General features: G+C 41.8%; 1 protein-coding gene across 7 annotated transcripts in view; it reads left to right on the forward strand.

Annotated features, from left to right (window-relative positions):
* Positions 1–19075, forward strand: part of PRKCZ (protein kinase C zeta) — a 128571-nt gene that overhangs the window by 75298 nt on the left and 34198 nt on the right. For 5 of the 7 annotated variants that reach the window (XR_014786000.1, XM_084821562.1, XM_084821565.1 and 2 more), the window contains 5 exons: positions 2277–2408; positions 9221–9302; positions 11166–11218; positions 15743–15931; positions 17369–17466. Coding sequence is in view for 6 of the 7 variants with exons in the window: in XM_084821562.1 (XP_084677688.1) it covers positions 2277–2408; positions 9221–9302; positions 11166–11218; positions 15743–15931; positions 17369–17466 (554 nt within the window). In the remaining variant the exon portion in view is untranslated. The remainder of the gene's footprint in view (positions 1–2276; positions 2409–9220; positions 9303–11165; positions 11219–15742; positions 15932–17368; positions 17467–19075) is intronic. The other 2 variants (XM_084821564.1, XM_084821563.1) reach the window with 1 other exon arrangement.

The following is a 19075-nucleotide window of genomic DNA, read 5'->3' on the forward strand; positions in this document are numbered from 1 at the left end:
CCATTAACAGTACCTCCATCTTGTCTGGATTGAGTCTCAGTTTGTTGGCCTTCATCTAGTCTACTACCATGCCCAGGCACTGATTCAGAACAGCCACTGCCTCACCTGGATTTGATGAAAAAGAGAGGTACATCTGGGTGTCATCTGCATATTGATAACACCTCAGCCTACACTTCTGGATAACCTCCCCCAGCAGTTTCCCCTAGATGCTGAAAAGCATAGGGGATAAAATAGAGCCCTGTGACAGCATTTGATGGGCAGGAAGATCAAAATGTTTGTCATTTTTTGAGCCTCAGCGCTGGCTGATAAACCTTCACTTCAGTTTTAAGTTAAGATGTATAAGCATTCTTTCTATGAATGCTTTCATAGCACTACTCAAATGTCCATAACAACTATGAGGAATTTGCTCTGTGGGGTATTCTCTATCTACCTTAGCCTTTAATCATACAAATTAAATCAAATTGACATTTTGCCTCTATCAGCTCAAAGTGGGTGGGGGAGAAGAGCATCAAACCTATGAGGGGGAGATCACTTTAGCTGCCTTAAAGGCTAATGCACGCTCTTCTCAGTCTAACATCAAAGTTCTGTACACAGGCACAAATTTTCTTTAAGTGTCTTGCTATCCAACCATGGGCTGTCATTCAGTTGTTCCACTGACCTGAAAAAAACAAAATCACCTTCCCTTCAAGCAAAAAGGCTCTAGACTTAGTTTCATCAAATGCATTTCCCTACGTGTTAGATGAACTGGAGTACTCATTCCTTTTTGGTAGGAAACTGTGGTCTTTACCTTTTGGAATCCCACCGTGGTTAAGGCTAGCTTAATTTTCTTCTGCTGATACAATGCCCATTCTAATTTATGTCTCTGTATGCTTGGCAAAGGAAAATAAAATGTGTGTGTGTGTTCATACATAACAACAGAATGCTTCTTGCAGTAATGGTGGAAGATTAATGACCCTGCATGCACACTATTTTGCATAGGTTTTGCATGCACACTATTATTTGGGGCACTGAAGAACGCATATTCATGTTTGGCTTTTTTGGTTTTGTTTGGGAGCTGGTGCTGTGAATTTTGCATGTGTGTACCTGACAGGGTCACAAAAATCAAAAGATGTAAAGAGCTGCTTAGGTGTATCAGAGGGGTTGTGCAGGCCAGGTAATTTTCTGGGTGTTATTTTTTTACTTTGAATGATGGGCCATCATTTTGCATTGGAATATCTTCACGGATTTATGTGCCATGCTACTGAATCAAAAGTCTTCTCAAGAATGCAGAATGAGGCTTGCAATTCTTTCAGATCCTGGGCAACGGGCTGAATATGAAAAATGTTAACAAGCCAAACTTTAGGGAGGAACTGTAGGTCAATGGTAGATTACCTGCTTGCATGCAGAAAGTCCCAGATTCAGTCCTGAGCATCTCCATTTAAAACAGGGGTGGGCAACTTCTGGAGGTCCGGAAGCCATTTTCGCCCCCTGATCCTGTTCTGTGGGGCTCCACACAATTTGTGAGGTGTCCTTCTAAAAAGGCCAGCAAACTGCTCTGTACCACTACAGAGTGCTATAATGGTTAAGCCAGTGTGGTAGTGGCTACAGTGTTGGACTGGGAGCTGGGAGATCCAGGTTCTTGTCCCCACTTGGCCATGGAACCACACTGGGTGACAGTCGCAGACTCTCAGCCCAACCTGCCTCACAGGGTTGTTGTCACAAGGAAAAAATGGAGAGAGGGAGGATTATGTACACTGCCTTAGGTTCTTTAAGGAGGAAAAAAGACGGGATATAAATTAAATAAATAAGTATTTAGCTTGATTGCTACGGAGCACCCAAGGGGCAGGTTTAGCTTGCAAACAAGCTCAATTTGGCAGTTTGGGCACTCAGTAGTTGCTACGGGCTCCTTTTTTTACATTTAAAAAAGGGGGGGCACCAGGGGGTGCCAGCTGCACCAAGGAGCATTGGGGCAACATCTGGCCTATGGGCCCACTCTTGATTTTAAAGGATCAGGTAGCACATTAAGGGCAAGACTCTGGAGAGCTGCTTCCAGTCACAGTAGACAGTACTGGGGTAGATGCTCAAACAGTCTGCTTGGTATAAAGCAGCTTCCAGACTTTCAGGATGATGGAAGGCATGTATGAAGGAACGTTTGTATCTGTAGAAACTTGTACTGCCCTTGTCAGTTGATTCGTTTTGCACTTTTCCAGTGTGCAAAATGCTTTTAAAACCGCTCCATTCATCTGGAGGGTATCACTGTGTGGGTGTAACTTCAATGATTTATGTTTTCTTTCTAGAGAGCATACTGTGGCCAGTGCAGTGAAAGGATATGGGGTCTCGGAAGGCAAGGCTACAAGTGTATCAACTGCAAGTTGTTGGTCCATAAACGCTGTCACATTCTTGTTCCACTGACGTGCAAAAGGCATATGGTAAGTTTGGTTCGTGCACAAAGCTCTATTGGGTTGACTGGGAGTTATGTACTGCTTTTTAAATTATTTTTAAGTGTTGCAGACGTTGTACAGGTGTGCAGTTCATTGGCTTTAAAAGACGAACTGGCATTTGTAGCCTTTCTCTCTCCTCCCCCCGCCCCAGCCTGTTTGTGAGGACCGTGAGATAGATGGCAGTGATCAACTGGATCAGAGCTCAATTATTGCACTTATTGATAAGAGAGAATTGTATTTTAATTTTAGAATAACTACCAAATCATGTTGATGTTGAAACAACTCTTTTTATCCAAACTTTTCAGCTTTACTGTTCTCGTCCCCTCATAATTCTTCAAAAAGCCACAGTTACATTATGTCCACACATTGTGCTGGTCTTAGAACTCCTTTCCTTTTTAGCTCCCTCTTGCACTGTATACTGGTACTTTCCAAGTTTCATGAAAACCGCTCCTAATCATGTATACCAGCTTTCCATATCCTGGTATCCTTCAGATGCATTGGACTACAGCTCCCATCATCCCTGTGCTGGCTGGGGCTGGTAGAGGTTGTAGCCCAATGCATCTGAAGGGTACCCCACTGGGGTAGGATGACATAGACGCCCTGAATAGATTTTGTGATGCTGTTATCAAGAGCACTTGCCTAACACTTTAATGCAGAGCATCAGCACTGTTGGTGATTTCTTGTGGTACAAATCATTGTTGCTTCAGAGTACGTGTGTCTGATAAAACTGACATGCAAAGGACTTCATTTCATACAGTATTAAGCCAGTTTGTGGCCAAATCCCACACTCTGTCTTTAACTTCACAGACCTACCTTTGCACTCCATGCAAGAGGGATTTTTGTGCTGTTCTGAATCCCCAATGATATAAAGGTACTTTCAATTACATTCTTATGGCTACCTTCTCTTAACCCAGAGGTGGGCAACTTCAGGTGGTCCTGAGGGCAGCAATCCTGCCACCACCATGCCACATACAGCCCTTGGCCTCATGTTGCTCTCCACTGTCTTAACCTGTTGGAATAAACTCCACTCCCAGATCACCTTTCTCTCAACTGTATTATGTAACTCTTGTTACATTCTTCTAGGTAATCTCTCGATCCTTCTGTAGAGTTTGACTTCATGTCTTTTGGTCTGAGATGTTAAGCTTTGTACAAAAACAGATTGCCTTACTGTTACATAAATCCATGGTCTTGTGCAAGTCACACTAATTTCAGTGGGGCTTCTCCCAAAGATGGCTTCTGGGATGTTGTGTCCTGGATTAATAATGCAATGTATAATTAATTCCTATGTTCGTGTGTGCGTGTATGTGTGTTATTGTTTCTGACAGGGTCTTATTGCTAACCCCATGTGAGACACACCCATACCTTCCCCCCTGATTAGAATTTGTAACTTTGAAATCAAAACGCACTAGAAACTCTTTGCTTCTAGATAAAAATACATTTTTTGAGTTTGTTTCTAGTCTGTGCTTCCATCACTTTCCCTGTACCTTAAATTGGTTCCAGCATCTTGCAGCTTCATTTGGCTTGAAGAAATGCAATACAGTTGTTGGTGTTAACTTATGAAGTCTTCTGCTTACAGTTTTAAATCTTGTCTCTGTCAGCTTTTAGCGTGACCCAGACCGTCAGGCCACTTTCATAAAGCCAAGCTAAGGAAAATAAGCTGGCTGCTTCTGGGATATACAGGAACCAAAGGAAGGGAGTTGACATCTATAAAAGCTCAATTGGCTTTCTGTACGACAGCTTGTTTATCCTTATGTGGAGACTTCACTCTCTTAACCCATTACAATGTCACTTCTATTGGCTCTGTGCATCCTGTGTTAATGCCCAGAATAAGAGTTTGAGAACTCTTAGAAAAAAATGCAAAAAACGAAATGGCAGTTTTGTACATAAATACAAAGCCTTGAACAGCATTTGAATTTAAGAATACAGAATGTTTGAGTTCTAGGATGCTGGTTTTCATATATTCATTTCTATCTCATTTGTTCACTCACAAGGTGCCTCCAGTTCTGTACAGTTGTTAAAAAGGTAGAACTTGAAGGTAACTAAAAGCAATTTCTGAAATCATGTGCTGAGGCAAGATCCTCCATATCCATATTGGCAGAAATGGTTCTTGGAGTGAAGAATCCAGCCGGTGAAAACATATATCCCACTTTTCCAGGAGTTTGTCCAGGGTAGCTTTACAGGGGAAATCCCAGTAAAAAATATGTAATGCTTAACATAAAAATGTGTAAAAACTTCTGTAACTCAACACAGTGCCTGCCACTGAAGCTATTAAGTTCTTAAAATTTTGCCTAAAAATGAATATCTTGCAGTGGCACCTGAAATATCTGCAGGCACAGACAGAGGTGAGCCTCCATAAGTGGAACATAGCATAATTTTGGCTTTGCAATGTAAGCTGACTCTTTAAACTTATAAATGCAGCAAGCCGAGAACAGGAATGGCTCATGGTTGCCTGGAGGAAGAGGAGGATATGTAACAGAAAATGCTATTTGTTTAGAAAGCAAAAGGAAATGAAAAAGGAAATGAGCCATCTTGTCTGTTGCCCTCTGTGGCTCCTTAATCAGAAAGAAAAAGCAAATCCCTAATTAGGAAGCAATGTGGAGTGTTTGTGAGCACTCTGAAAGATACGATTAATAAAGGTATATTATTGTATAAAAAGTTATGTAAGACTGTTAATCCAGGCTTTCAAGATATTGTACAATTTTTGACCACACTGAAATTTGTCAACGTGTTTCACAGGGTGATAGAGGGATTCTCTGCTGTGGTGCTCTCCATCTGTGATATGTCAGGCACTAACAATCATCTGCTTTTGACAATTACTAAAAACTTTGTTTATCCTGGCTTTTCCCAACCCTTAACTTATCTAAATGCTGCTATGCTTTTAATGATGTACTGTTTTGTAATATGTTGTGAACTGCTTTGGGATTTTTAAAATGGGAAGTGGTATATAAATATTTTAAAATAAACAAGTTAAATAATAACTGCTCTTGTACATATATTAAAGAAGATGGGGGGTATCAATCAACTTAAACTGAAAAAAAAATTAAATCCCTTGGATTAAATGTTCTGTCAGTGGAAATGTATAAGAAATGTAAAGGGGAATTTTGTGGGCCCCTTAAATGAAAATATATAATGAAAGTTTGGTGACTGGTGAGATCCTTAATTCTTGGAAGTTGCTTTAATTGCAGGCAAACATAAGGAAGGAAATGACCTATCATTATGTGCATCATATAGGCCAATTAGGTTTTGAGTCAAGGCTTTAAAATCCTGTCTGCCACCTTGGCAGCAGGCTAAGAAGGCAATACATGTTTATGTGAACACAGATCGAACAGGATTTATACTAGAGTAAAGGATTTCAGTCAATATGAGGAGATTAACTAATATAATGGATTATGTTAATGATAAGAACGGGCCTGCATTGTACAATATTTCCACCCCGTGGTCTCAAATAACCATGGAAACCCCTCAGATGCCCTTGCTTTTTAAGAACTGCCAGTGCAAATAAGATGCATGTTACGTGTATGTTCAGATGTGGATAGTCTGCTTTCTGTAGGATGCACACTCAGATGTGCTTACCCATTCTTAAACGTCTGGCTCTCTTACACAAGATATTGTGCATCCAGCCATTGATAAAATTTCCCACAACAGAAAGTACATTCGAACCTGAAAAGCATTTCCTTGAAAATGATTGGCCACATCACCAGAACTCAGTACTTGCATTAGAAATTGAGCCTGCCAGATTACAGCAGCAACCCTAAAGAAGACCCAGGTCACTGGTCAGCATGAGCCATGGAAAAACGCCTTCCAAACCGTAATAGGAAACTACAGAGATACCTGTTTAAAACATATAGAACTAAGTTATCCACCTAATTTTCATAACTAGATCTCTCCACCATGAGGGCCGGGGCAGGGGGAAATCCCATCTTTTTCTTTTTTCCTACCCGTCCGATACCCCCACACACAATAGTTTTTTGAGGAAATCTACATAATTGGAAGACTTTTATAGGAAGACTAGACATGTAAATTTCCTGAAAATATTGTAGCTGGGAGTGGGGGTTGTTTTAATCCTCTCTCTAATTTCTTCCATGCTTTAGTAGAATTATTGATCTAGTGTACCTTTTACATTTAAGGATGCTCCAAAACATTCTGAGTTTCCCAACAGTTACTCTATATCATAATATGTGAAGAAGATGTGCATTCCTTTGTTTCTGGGCTTGTTCTTTTTAGATGCTGTAGCAATCAGTGAAAGTAGTTCTAAAACCCACTTGTGAAAGAAACACTGTACAACATTATCCCATCATTGCCACCACATGCAGCAGCACAACATTATCCCACCCATGTTTCTTTAAAAACGCACACACTTTGAGGCTTGGGTCTATGAAACTCACTCCAATGGTTTTTATTACATTTCTCAATACCAATTAGACCACGCCATTAAGGAATGCTGCTTCTGCTATAAAATCCTTAACGGTTGCCACCAAAATAAACCCATTATATCTAAGAACAGAGGTGGGCAACGTGTGTCCAGTGAGCTGTATGCAGCACCCACTGCCCCTCCCTGGTTGCAGCAAATATCTATATCTATGTATCTATATCTATATATCTCTATCTATAATTAATTTTAAAATTGCCTCCCTAGCAGTTATGGATTGCCAAAGGGGTTACATTTAGCTTACAGACAAATTAAATTTAGCTATTATAGCACTCTGTAGTGCTACAAAGCAGCTTCCCACCAAATTTTGGTGGCAAACTGGAGTTTTGTGGCTTGCAGATTGCATGGCGCCCCAGGGACTGTGGTCTGTGGTAGCAGTTTGGGAGATGAGATGGCACCTGGACCTCCAGAGGTTGCCCACCCCGACCTAAAAGAAACTCAGTAGCCTCTTTTCTGTGGCGAAAGCAGAACTGACACCACCATTAAAGACAACATTTCAAAAAACATAAATTAAGATATTTATTAAGGGGAATTATTTACAAAGGGGAATAAAGTGTCACTCTTCAAATGATAGGGTGAGATTGCTTAAACATTCTTAAACCAAATATGCTTTGTTACCATTCCTAATAGGTAATAATCTTCCTTAGCTAAATAAATTCTCAATAGCTTTTTCTTCTTCCCTAAACTCCATCCCAACCAATTCCTCACAAACAGGAACAGATACTGTATACCAGCCTTCCTCTGCCTCCAGCTCTTCCTGCTTCTTGTGGCTTCTAGGATGATTTAGATCGGACTTCCCCAACCTGGGGCCCTTCAGATATTCTAGACTTCAACTCCCATCAGCCCCAGCCAACATGAACAATGCCTAGGAATGGTGGGAGTTGTAATCCAAAACTTCTATATGGCACCAGGTTGGGGAAGGCTGATTTTTTATTATTATTATTATTATTATTAAATTTATTAATCGCCCATCTGGCTGGTCACCCAGCCACTCTGGGCGATGTACAACACACAATAAAACAGTTTAAAACAATAAAATTCTACAGTAAAAACATTTTCTAAAATACCCTAACCCACCCCAAATGCCTGCCTGAACAACCACGGTTTTAATGCACGACGGAAGCTCATTAAAGAGGGGGCATGGCGGAGTTCCCTAGGGAGGGAGTTCCACAGAGTGGGGGCCACCACAGAAAAGGCCCTCTCCCTCGTCCCCACCAGTCTAGCTGTCCTGGCTGATGGGACAGAGGGAAGGCCATCCGAGGCTGATCTTGTTAAGCGGCCTGTCTGGTGCTGATTTAGATGTTTCAGGGAGTACTTGCTGAAGTTTCTAAAATGTATTGTGCATTACTTGGTTTGCTCATAAATTATCATGTTTGGTATATAAAATTTTAAAGATTAGTTTATTCAGATAATACATTTACTGAGTTTATTTTAAAATGTTTTATTTATTATTAATGATAATTTTATGAGCAAACCTAGCTATACATAATACATTTTATGTTCCTAAAGTAACAAAGTGACTTTAGATCTGTAAACAGCACACACACAAAATAAGTATTACATATTTTCCCCAAAATGTCAGGGATTTTTTCCTGAACCCACCCCAACACCCCACGAAATTCCTGCTTTTTCCCATGGTTTCAGAATTTCCAGAAATTGTACATCTCTATCCACCATGTGGGAAACTGCCCATATATTATAACATGTACACTCAGTTATACATACATATGTGTTTGTCTCACTAATAGAGTACAGATATTTTACTACACGGAAGTGATAGCTATGTAGTACGAAATTGTTAAGTGTGAAGTGGTCATTGAAAGTGGTCATGCTGAGTTGAAAAACAGTTTTGGTATCTTTTTATTTATTTCTAAACCTCTTTGCAGTCACAGTTTAAACTTCTTTGTGCAAACCTTGAATTTTCCAGAATATGTAGGATCCTGAAAATCACACTCTGAACGTTTCACATACGTTGCCTGGGTTACATGTTGCTAACTCCTGAGATAGATTTGTAGAGTGCAGTCATGTCTCCCGTGAACTCTTTTCATCCTCCTTTTGCATCTATATTCTCATTATTGCTGTGTGCAGTTACTACCATCTCACTTGAGACAACCTGAGAAATCTTTAATTCAGCTTGAGCTTGAATTTCAAGTAAAACAAAATATGCTGGCTTTACTTTTAGAAGGGAATTCATAAGCATAAGGTTTGTTTACACTGCGCTATGCAGACAGTGAGTAAGTATGTGTTAGCCGTATTCTAGTGGGTTGGTAAGGCAAATCTCAGTAAAATTTCTCCTAAGTCTTCAGGGAGCACGCCAGAATTACATAAAACTCATAATTAGTGAGTTGTTCAGTAATATATATTCTTACAGGATTCTGTGATGCCTTCCCAGGAACCTCAATTAGACGATAAGAATGATGAAGTCGACATCCCCACAGAAGAAAATGATGGAAGTGAGTATTCTTGCTAATGTAAATAGTTCAGGCCCAGGAGCAGAGTGGGGCGGGAGGTTCAGTTAGTCCTGTTGAAAATGCCTACAGTACATGAAATGAGAACAAATACAGAATAGTTTACTGGGGCAGAGCCATAGTTTAGTGGAATAGCCCATGGGTTTTGCATTCAGAAGGTCCCAGTGTCTCCAGTCTCTCTGCCTTGGCTGAAGATCTGTGCTGGTGAATGTAGACCATTATCTTGCAACCAGGGTTCCAATATCTGCAAAATATTACAGTCTTGGGCACTTCACATTATCTTGGGCACTTCACATTATTATTATCATCATTATAATCATCGTCATCAACCCATTTTTCCCTTGAAATGTTGTAATTAGTCAATAAAGAGAGCTTCAGCTATTGGGCGGTATAGAAATGAAATTAATTAATTAATTAATTAATTAAGTTATTACCCATTTTTACACTCTGATGGGCTCCTTCCGTTGATGGAGGGAACTGGGATCTAGCGGAGTCTCCCCACTGGAGGAAGGAGGTGGTGGAATGATTTTCTCTTATTACCCTTTCCCCTGAAGTCCCCAGTTCCATCTTACACCAGCCAGTGTCCCCCAACCCTCCAGAGCAGATTTTCAGAGGCATAGAGGGCTGCAGGGAGAGGGAAATCAGGCAAAAATCACCTTCCCCCCTTCTCTCTGTAGGATCATCCGGTTCATGGTGTTTTATTTTATTACTTATTTATTTATTCAATTTATATCCCACCTATATACAAGATACTCTGGGTAGCATTCATTTTATATCCCACCTATATACAAGATATTCTGGGTGGCATACAAAGTTAAAAACAACTTAAACAAAAGAATCAACTATAAAAACAATACAGCATCAAAAGGGTATATAACAATCAGCAAAAATGAATAAGAATTCTAAAAAGGGAAGGCCAATGGGAATAATAGTCTTTAATTCTGCTCCATGTAGTTCAGGATCCAACCCTTGTGTTTTTTGTTTTGTTTTTTTACTTTAAGGAGGCAGAGAGAGGGGGGTGGAGTTCCACAGGATATCCCAAAATGTTACAAGGCTTCCTCAGTCAAAAAACCCACTGAAAACTGTTGGTGTAGCTACTACTAGTCTAGGTGGACTCTGTATAAGGCAGCTTCCTGCATTCCCACAGAAAGACATCAGGCCATGTTCCTCTCTCTTTAGCTTCTGGAAGTAATGAAAAGTACACTTATTCAGACTGGCTTTCCAAGCCAGGCAAATCAGCTGCTTAGTCTAGTAATTTTAAGGTTTGTTTCAGTATTTTGATTGGATTGCTTCATTCCTAACTGCCCTGAGCATTAAAAGAGGTAGCCTGTAAGTTTTTAAAGTGCTGTAACCTTGTTGGACTTGATTAATAACAGGCATGCTCAAGGGCTTCTTCACTTTGAATAGCGGAATCCCCCCCCCCCCCCCCCCGGCTATATCAAAAACTGCTCGGGAATGTTCCAGATTATTATGTAGCGCATGGGTTTACTATTCAAGCAACAACAAAAATCCCTGTTATGCATACATAACTAGATCTACAGTGCCAGGATTTTTTGTTTTGCCGTTGGCTTGCAAGTATGATGAATAATGATTTCGTATCCTGTTAACGATATTTGGCAGGTAAGCTGTCCTTCCTTGAGTAGGCTTCCCCCCAAATCCCCACAATATATTGAAATTGCAAGGGGATCATTCAAGCACCATTTTCAAAATTCCATCTCTCATTTCTCCTTAAACTCCTGTATTTGTTGTTTGGCTGGCCAAATGTAAGGCCACTTCTATTCTTCAACCATTTTTGCAACAAAAGTACTGATTGGTTTATTATTATTCTTTATACATTTTGTCCTACAGTTCCTTATATTCCTTCAGCCCGGAAACATGACAATATTAAAGATGATTCTGAGGTAGGTTTATGTAAAAAGTTTTTTCTTAAACTACTGGGCTTTTCTTCAGTTTATTAAACTCATGTGCCTTTCCTTATCTCTTTCCTGATGTGAAATATGGATTCTTTTTCAATACAAACCCATTCATTTTAATCATAGCAAGTCCATTAGACAGTAGGTTCTCCTGTATTAACATTGCATGGGATTTCAGCATCATCTCTATGCTGACTTCCTTTTTTTGTGTTGATTTATCAGAAGGATTTTTACCCTGCTCTTCAGCCAAAGAAAGATTTTCAGAGCCACTCACAAAGATCAATAATAAGACAGTCCCCCTCAAGCTTACAATATAAAAGAAAAGAAAAGGGATCGGGAGAGAAGAGCATAAAAAGCAAACCCAGGCACTAGTTCTTAGTTATGAAGCTGATGCAATGACCAGCTGGAATGGAAAACAGTACAAGGAGAGAAGGAACCAAGCATTGCTGGTGTCTCAGCTGCTGTTTTCCGGTCATTGTCTCTGGTAAGGCACTGACGGTGTTCTACCTTTTGTGAAAATGGTGGGTCTCTAGAAGTTAAATCTCAGAGTTAGATGCAACTTGACTCTACTAAACATGCATGTGGTTTAATTTGTCCCGCCAGGCTCCCAAAGGCTAGTGGGGAAGCAAATTCCCGCTGTTATCTCCATTGGGAGATAGCAGTGATGATTCCCCTTGGTGTGCCGCTCCCTCTCCTAATTGGTGCAAGGGAATCCCTGTTAGCTTTGCCCACCCCGTGTTCTCCCCAGTGAGAGAGGAAAAGCCTGTTGCAACGAAGCTGGGTCCTCCAACTGGCACCTCGATGAGTGTGACTCTGCCTGCCCTGTGTCCTCTCCAAGTCGGGGAAGGCCCAGGGCAGGCAAACCAGTCCCTGACTGAAGCACCAGCTGGAGAGGTAGTGTCCCACATAATGTCATATGGCTCATGGATGCTGGGTGGGGGGGGTCATCCAGCTGCCCCCCGCCCAGTTATGTTCCCCACCCCTGATGTAAATGCACACACGTGGGCATAATAATCTAGTGCACAGTTTCCTTCCCACCTCCTCCCAAGAACCACCGATGCAGATAGTAAATGTTGCTGACTGTGTTTGGGGTTGCTGGGAGTCCTTCACTGGATGCTTTATGAGATATTGAGCATTCTATTAAAAAGAGATTCCAATCTTCTTTTTAAATGTAAACGGTTACAGTCCGTATAATGCGCACAAATAGAAAAGATATCAGGAATATGTAAATGGTAGGGGTTGGTTGAAGGAGAGAGATCAGGCATTGATCCCTGCTGTGGGAATAGAGGTGTTGGACAAAATTTATTAGTTTTCATCTGTGAAATGTTGGAGGGAATGGAGACTTAAAATGCAATCATATGCACACTAATTTGGGAATGAACACCATTGAATTCAGTGGGGCTTCTGAGTAAACACCCATAGGACTTCCCTGTTAGTTTGCTTTACTGTCATCAGAAGTTAGTGAGGTTGGAGCTGCGCAAATAAATACTGTGAACTGAATTACCACCACCACCCCTGGAAATAAATGTAGACTATGGACAGCCATCGGTCGGGGATGCTCTGACTTGGATTCCTGCATTGAGCAGGGGGTTGGACTCGATGGTCTTATAGGCCCCTTCCAACCCTACTATTCTATGACTCTATGATTCTAAGTTATTTCTTTGCTCTTTCATATAGGGCATCTCAGCAAACCAGAGCTATCACCCCCCCCCCCCCAGCCATGGCCTGATAAATCCTGAAACACTTTAAATGTCCCTAAAGGGCTTTCAAAACAATTCCTTTTAATACACAAAGAGATGCCAGAAGAATATTGAATGAATAGAAAGTCCTTCACAAACCTGCATCTTGCATTTCCTTCTTTCTTCACTAGAATTGCTGCCATTGTTAGTAATGTACACATGAGTGACTTCTGCAGTTGACTTGATTGACTAGATTGTCCTGCTTTCTGCCCATCTATTATTTGTCTAAAGCAATCATTTGCACAAACTCAAGCTGAAATGCAACTTGGAGAATAATCAGTTGATTTTATATAAATGATTTATATTGCAAATATGTGCAGGATAAACATGAGTGAGTATTCATGATGCTAGATGTACACATACCTGGATGTACATTGCCTTGCCTTAATATTCTGGTCTCTAATTATTCCCACTTCCCTTAACTATTCAGTCTAAAAACATATCCTGAGGATACAGTATGTTGCTAGCCTTATTCACTGGAATCTTTAAGCTCTATTCAATCTCCTGTTCATAGCAAGCAATCCTAGATCAAGAGCCCTTATGTAAATGTTCTCCCTAGTTCAGAGCCTTGATCTGGCTAAAAGCACAGTACCATGAGGTCAAACAAAAATAGACTGTTAAAATGTTAAACATTGTACATATAGTGTTTTAAAACAATTTTAAAGATACACGCTGCACTTGGTTTGAGAAATAAGCCCCCATTACTTCCAATATAACTACTCTGAAATAATCTGCCATTAAGAAGCACCTTTTATAGGTCACTTCCTAAAGAGGGAAATCCTTTATTGGAGGACAAATATTTTATATGTTTCTGGACTGATGTCAGATAAGGAGTATCTGCTAGACTACTCATTTGATCTGGTCAGTTTCAGAGCTGTTAACCATGCAAAATGAATTGTTGTTGATGTTGTTCTATAAAGAATTATGCTCAAAACAGCGCACAAAACAAATAATTATATAACATTTTAAAACAAGAAAACATCAGAAGCACTGTGAAACCATAGCATTAAAACTATAAGCAGCAGCATTTATGCTAAAAGTAAAATAGCAGAGCACTAAACAGTTGAAAAGGGCCGCGGTGGCTTAGTGGTTAAGACGCTGAACTGCAGACCAGAAGGTCGGCAGGACAGCAGTTCGAGACCCGAGTGCCGCATGACCGAGTGAGCTCCCATCTTCAGTCCCAGCTCCTGCCAACCTAGCAGTTTGAAAGCAAGAAATTGCAAGTAGATAAATAGGTACCGCCTCGGCGGGAAAGGTAACAGCGTTCCGTGCACCTTCAGTCATGCCGGCCACATGACCACGGAAGCGTCTTCGGACAGCGCTGGCTCTTCGGCTTAGAAACGGGAATGAGCACCGCACTCTAGAGTCGGACACGACTGGTTGGGGACACCTTTACCTTTTTAAACAGTTGAAGGCCTTATGGTGGCCCTGTTTCCCCTTTCCTCCCTCTGTTACAACCTGATGGAATGGCTGACATTTGACATTTGATGGAGGGAGTAGCCTATTTTCACCTCTGAGCCAATGGCATAGCCCTGCATCCTTCCTCTTCCTTCCTTGTATATACTGCAAGCTGCCCTCTTTTCATGTGACTTGGTTAAACATTTCTTAAAAGTTTTACAGAATTTGCATCTTCCGGACACTATCCCAGCTCATTTGCCACCCTTTTGAGCCTGTGATCTAAACGTTCTGTCATTCAAAAGTGCTTTTCTTGTCTCTCTCAATTCTATGGGGCATCCCGGTGATCTCTGTGCCATGATCCTCCTTTCCTCCACTTCTATGAGGAAAAGGTGGTCTTCTGTCCCAGTATAGGATTCACTACAAAACTAATGTTGGGTTTCCACTTAATGTAAGACAGCCATCGTCCCATTCTTACACCCTACTCCACAGAATGGCTGGGAGGGGCCTTATATGAATTGTATGCGTACCAAGAGCGCTGGCCTGGTACTTTCCACCACATGGCCTCCTGCCATCCAGACCAAATAAGGCTTCTGAAATTTAGTTTAATATTTATCCTGATGGTTCATCTCCACTGTTATCAGACTTATAGGTATGGGTTCTTCGCCTGTGCAGAACATCGTTTGGAACATTCTAGAGCTGAGCAGAATTTTGTTGGGAGCTCACCCCTTTTCCACAGCTCACGTTCAGGGCATGGCTCTCACCATTTCCATTCAGTTCCTTTTTGTTTGCTCCAGCGGCAGCACTAGGAACATCCTCTGGCTCTTGAGATCTCCTCTGGTCTTTTAGAACCAGCTGAGCACTTGTTTTTCGAGTCACACAACTTGCAGTCACACAGCTTGCCCACCTTCTTCATTCCACACATTGTCCCATGGACAGGGACAACTGCAGCAGTTGAGAAGAAACTGAGTGGGAAAGCACGCAACCCTCCGCTAGGACCTTCTCTTATGGGAAGGGAGGCCTCAGGGCCAGTTTCCTAGCTAAAGCTCTAAAATGTTCTGAACCTAGATTAGTACAGGCACAGATCCTGTATGCATGGCTGCACAGATGACCACTTGAAGAATCTTAATTACTGATAAGCAACCTGTCTTTAAATTCATGCAGCAGAAAATTTCTCTGTGCAGAGCTGCTACTGAAAAGGGTAATTAACACTCTCCTAAAACAAGTCTTGAAATGCGAGGAGAATTTTAAAGAACTTACTATGGGGGAGAGGTAGTATGTTGCTTGAATTGACCTGTTTTTCTGGTTAAATTAAGTTTCTTTCAAACTTTTGTTTAAAAGTCTGTGTGGTGTCTTAACTGCTTGCCTTTCCATGTAGGAGCTCAAGCCAGTTATTGATGGAATGGATGGAATTAAGATCTCTCAGGGGCTGAGTCTACAGGACTTTGATCTAATCAGAGTTATTGGACGAGGAAGCTATGCCAAAGTTCTTTTAGTACGGTTAAAAAAGAATGATCAGATTTATGCGATGAAAGTAGTGAAGAAAGAATTGGTCCACGATGATGAGGTAAAAGCCCGATTCAACGTGTTAAATGGAATTTCATAGGTATATTGAAGACAATTAGTTCTACAGAAAGTTGGGTATGATTAATTGGATCGTAACTTTCAGCCCCTTCAAAAGCCTGACATAAACAGTTGCCATTCTGGTGAGGAAAAGGAAGTAAGGTGTTATTTGGGGGGGGGGGGGCTGCAAGTGGTGTGGGAAATCTGTGATCAGATCCTCTAATATTGGGGTTTAAAAAAAAAAAAAAAACCTTTGACCACAGGGCATGAAGGTGGGGGCAGATTGGCACTTGAGGGAACGGTTCTCATCACATGTAGTTTGGCCCTTTGAAATCACCAAAGGTCAGTAGGTCTGGGCTGGGGCTGTCCTTGGATAGGAGACTTCCTGGGAAACCCTTCTAAGCTGCTCTGAGTGCCTTAGAAGGGCAGAATACAAGCATACAAAATCATGATTAGACCAAGTGTGAGGAACCTTCTTTCTGTTGAGAGCTGCATTCTCTTGGGCATAATCTGCTGGGAGCTGCATGCCAGTGGCGGAGAGGGCTGAACCAGTGGTGAGGAGGGCCAGAACCAAAAATGGGGTTACCCCTTCTCTTTCTCTTGGGCTTTTGAAATTAAGCTGCAGGTTGCCAACCCTGGCACATGAGAAGTCTTTATCAGGGAGAAGTGGGTAGGGAAGCTTATAGAGACTGCTAACAAATACCAAACTTTTACTTCTTAAATGTTTTGGTTCAAACACTGCAGACAGTAGGAGTGAATCACCCCCATTTCTCCCAACTTGACAACTCCTTCAGTCTTTTCCCTAAAAGGAAATCGACACAGCATCTTTGATGGAATGTAAAAGTTGAATTCTGCAAGAAATCTCTATTAGGGGCCCAGTCATATTTGACTTATTCATAAATTATCTGGAAGTCATGGTTTGGTCAGGGTTCCAGAAGGGAGGTTAGGAACATCCCCAGGTTCATTTTAACCAGAGTGTCATGGAATGACTAATCCAGGGTATCTTGTCAGGAAGGGGGAGAAGAAAGGATTCATATATGAGAGGGGAGGGACTTCGTGGTTCTTTAACTTGATCTTTGGGCCCTGTGTAACATTATGTCTGCACCAGGACCAAGTAATTTATATCTACTTGATAATACCTGAAGTTACATCTCTCGTTCTTAACATAGCTTGACACCGCACAAGCAAATAACTAGAGTGTATGGTTCAGCCTTTCCTCAAATGGATTTTTTTCTTTCTCACACACACTCACCTGCACCCTGCTCTTCCCATTTTAAGCAATATTGGAACTTTTATATCTTCACATGCAGTCAGGAAGAATGCTGAACTGGTCAGGGCATCAGTGTGTGCAAATATGAACGTGTTTGACTTTTGGTTTTGGCATTGCCCACACGGCCTCTTGTACAGCAGCCATTGTGATTCTCCAATTACTTTGTTTCAGGATATTGACTGGGTACAGACAGAAAAGCATGTGTTTGAACAGGCATCCAGTAACCCATTCCTAGTTGGCTTGCATTCCTGCTTTCAGACGACAAGTCGGTAAGGGAGCAAACTGTTACCTTTTGGAAAGTTAGATATTATTTGCTAGAACTTTAATGGACATGGATATCCCTGTATGCTGTGTGTCGCTGCTGTGCTACCAGAGTGGGCTGCAGTGAGGATTATGTGCTGTGCTCTTTTCAACTGCAGGGCAGTGGGACTGAACCGTGCATCCATAACAGCTTGCTTTGGGCTTGATTCTCTTCACTTTGGCCCTTGTTACAGTGCTTGCTCGTGCCATGTGTCTCTGTAAATGTCTGGGACCTACTTTCCTGCTTTCAGGGAATACACCCCCTCAGAACACAAATGGCAGGGGGAAATTATTCCAGTGCTAGGGAACATCTTCCTTCTGTGGCCTAGGCTCAATTCTGCCAGGCCGCTCGTTGGTCCGGTAGAGCTGGCCCAGAAACTAGCCCGTTTTAGCAAAATACATCAGAACCAAAGCATGTGTAATGTTGTTTTAGGAAATTTAGCATAGGTGGTAGAGTTATTTCACAAGATAATGGGAGAGAGTAACAGATGAGGCAGGCCTTTTCCAGAAAAAGTAAAATAGAACGCAAATTGCAAGGTAAATTATTGAAAGTTTGTCCCAGAAGGGAGAGCGAGTGAGAGTGCTGTGTGGTGATTTTTCTGCATCTAGGGGACAGAGGAGCGGCCGAAGCAGTGGAAGCTGGAAGTGTGTGTGTGTGAGGGGGAGGGGGAGAGAGAGAGAGAGAGAGCGGCACTGTGCTATATTCTTCCTTGCTTGTGAGCTGTCAAAAACATGCCAAGGAGAAGAGGAAGTCAGGGTCCTCCTCGTCGGAGTGAATCCAAAGGGAGGCAAGAAGACCAGGCCTTCCCCAGTCTGAGCAAGGCTTTACCAGGCGAAGAGTGCTGGATAGTGGAGTGCACTGATGGGCACCCAAAGCCAAGGGTTCCAAGAGTCAGTCAGTTTGAGCATCTGTCGGCAAGACTGCCTGGAAACCACACGTACCACTTATAGTCCTAGAAAGGCAAAACTAAAAAAAAAAGACTAGGGTGGCAAATGGAAGAGAAATTTCCAGGCGCATCAAAAAGGATGACTGCGTTTTTCTGTTTGTCATATAGTGTTTATTGCTTTTTCAATAAAGTAGCATTTCAAAAACTTCGTACAGAGTAGATCTGAAGCCAGCACTTTTCCAAATAGAGGAATGCTTGGCTCTAGGTGGGTGTGTTTTGGTCCTGATTGGCATGTCACAAAAGATCCCAGAGCTTTTGTTAGCCAAGTGATGGTACAGTATTGTCTTGATTGAATTAGGAAATGGAGATTTCACTTTAAAACTTCCAAGAGTTCCTAGACCACTGTAGGGAGCAGAGTGGGGGCCCTCAGGCCTGGGGGCCCATTCCTGCCCTCTGGGCTGCCCAGCCGGCCATGCCCCCACCTCCTGGACCCCAACAACTCCCAACATGGTTTCCCAGTGTTTGTACAGTCATTCCCTACCACCACCACCATTCTTACGGGTTGAAATGCCTCTCCTAAAGCAGTAAGAGCTTTAAGCTACAATATACTTGTATTTTTTTGTGTTTTGTCCCCGCCCGCTTTTGCCTTCAGCCCTGCCTAGCACTGCAACGTGGCCCTCGATATCTTCTC

Source organism: Heloderma suspectum, chromosome 15, assembly GCF_057233095.1.
Source record: "Heloderma suspectum isolate Gila_16-S chromosome 15, 16-S_ref, whole genome shotgun sequence".
NCBI lineage: Eukaryota > Metazoa > Chordata > Lepidosauria > Squamata > Helodermatidae > Heloderma > Heloderma suspectum.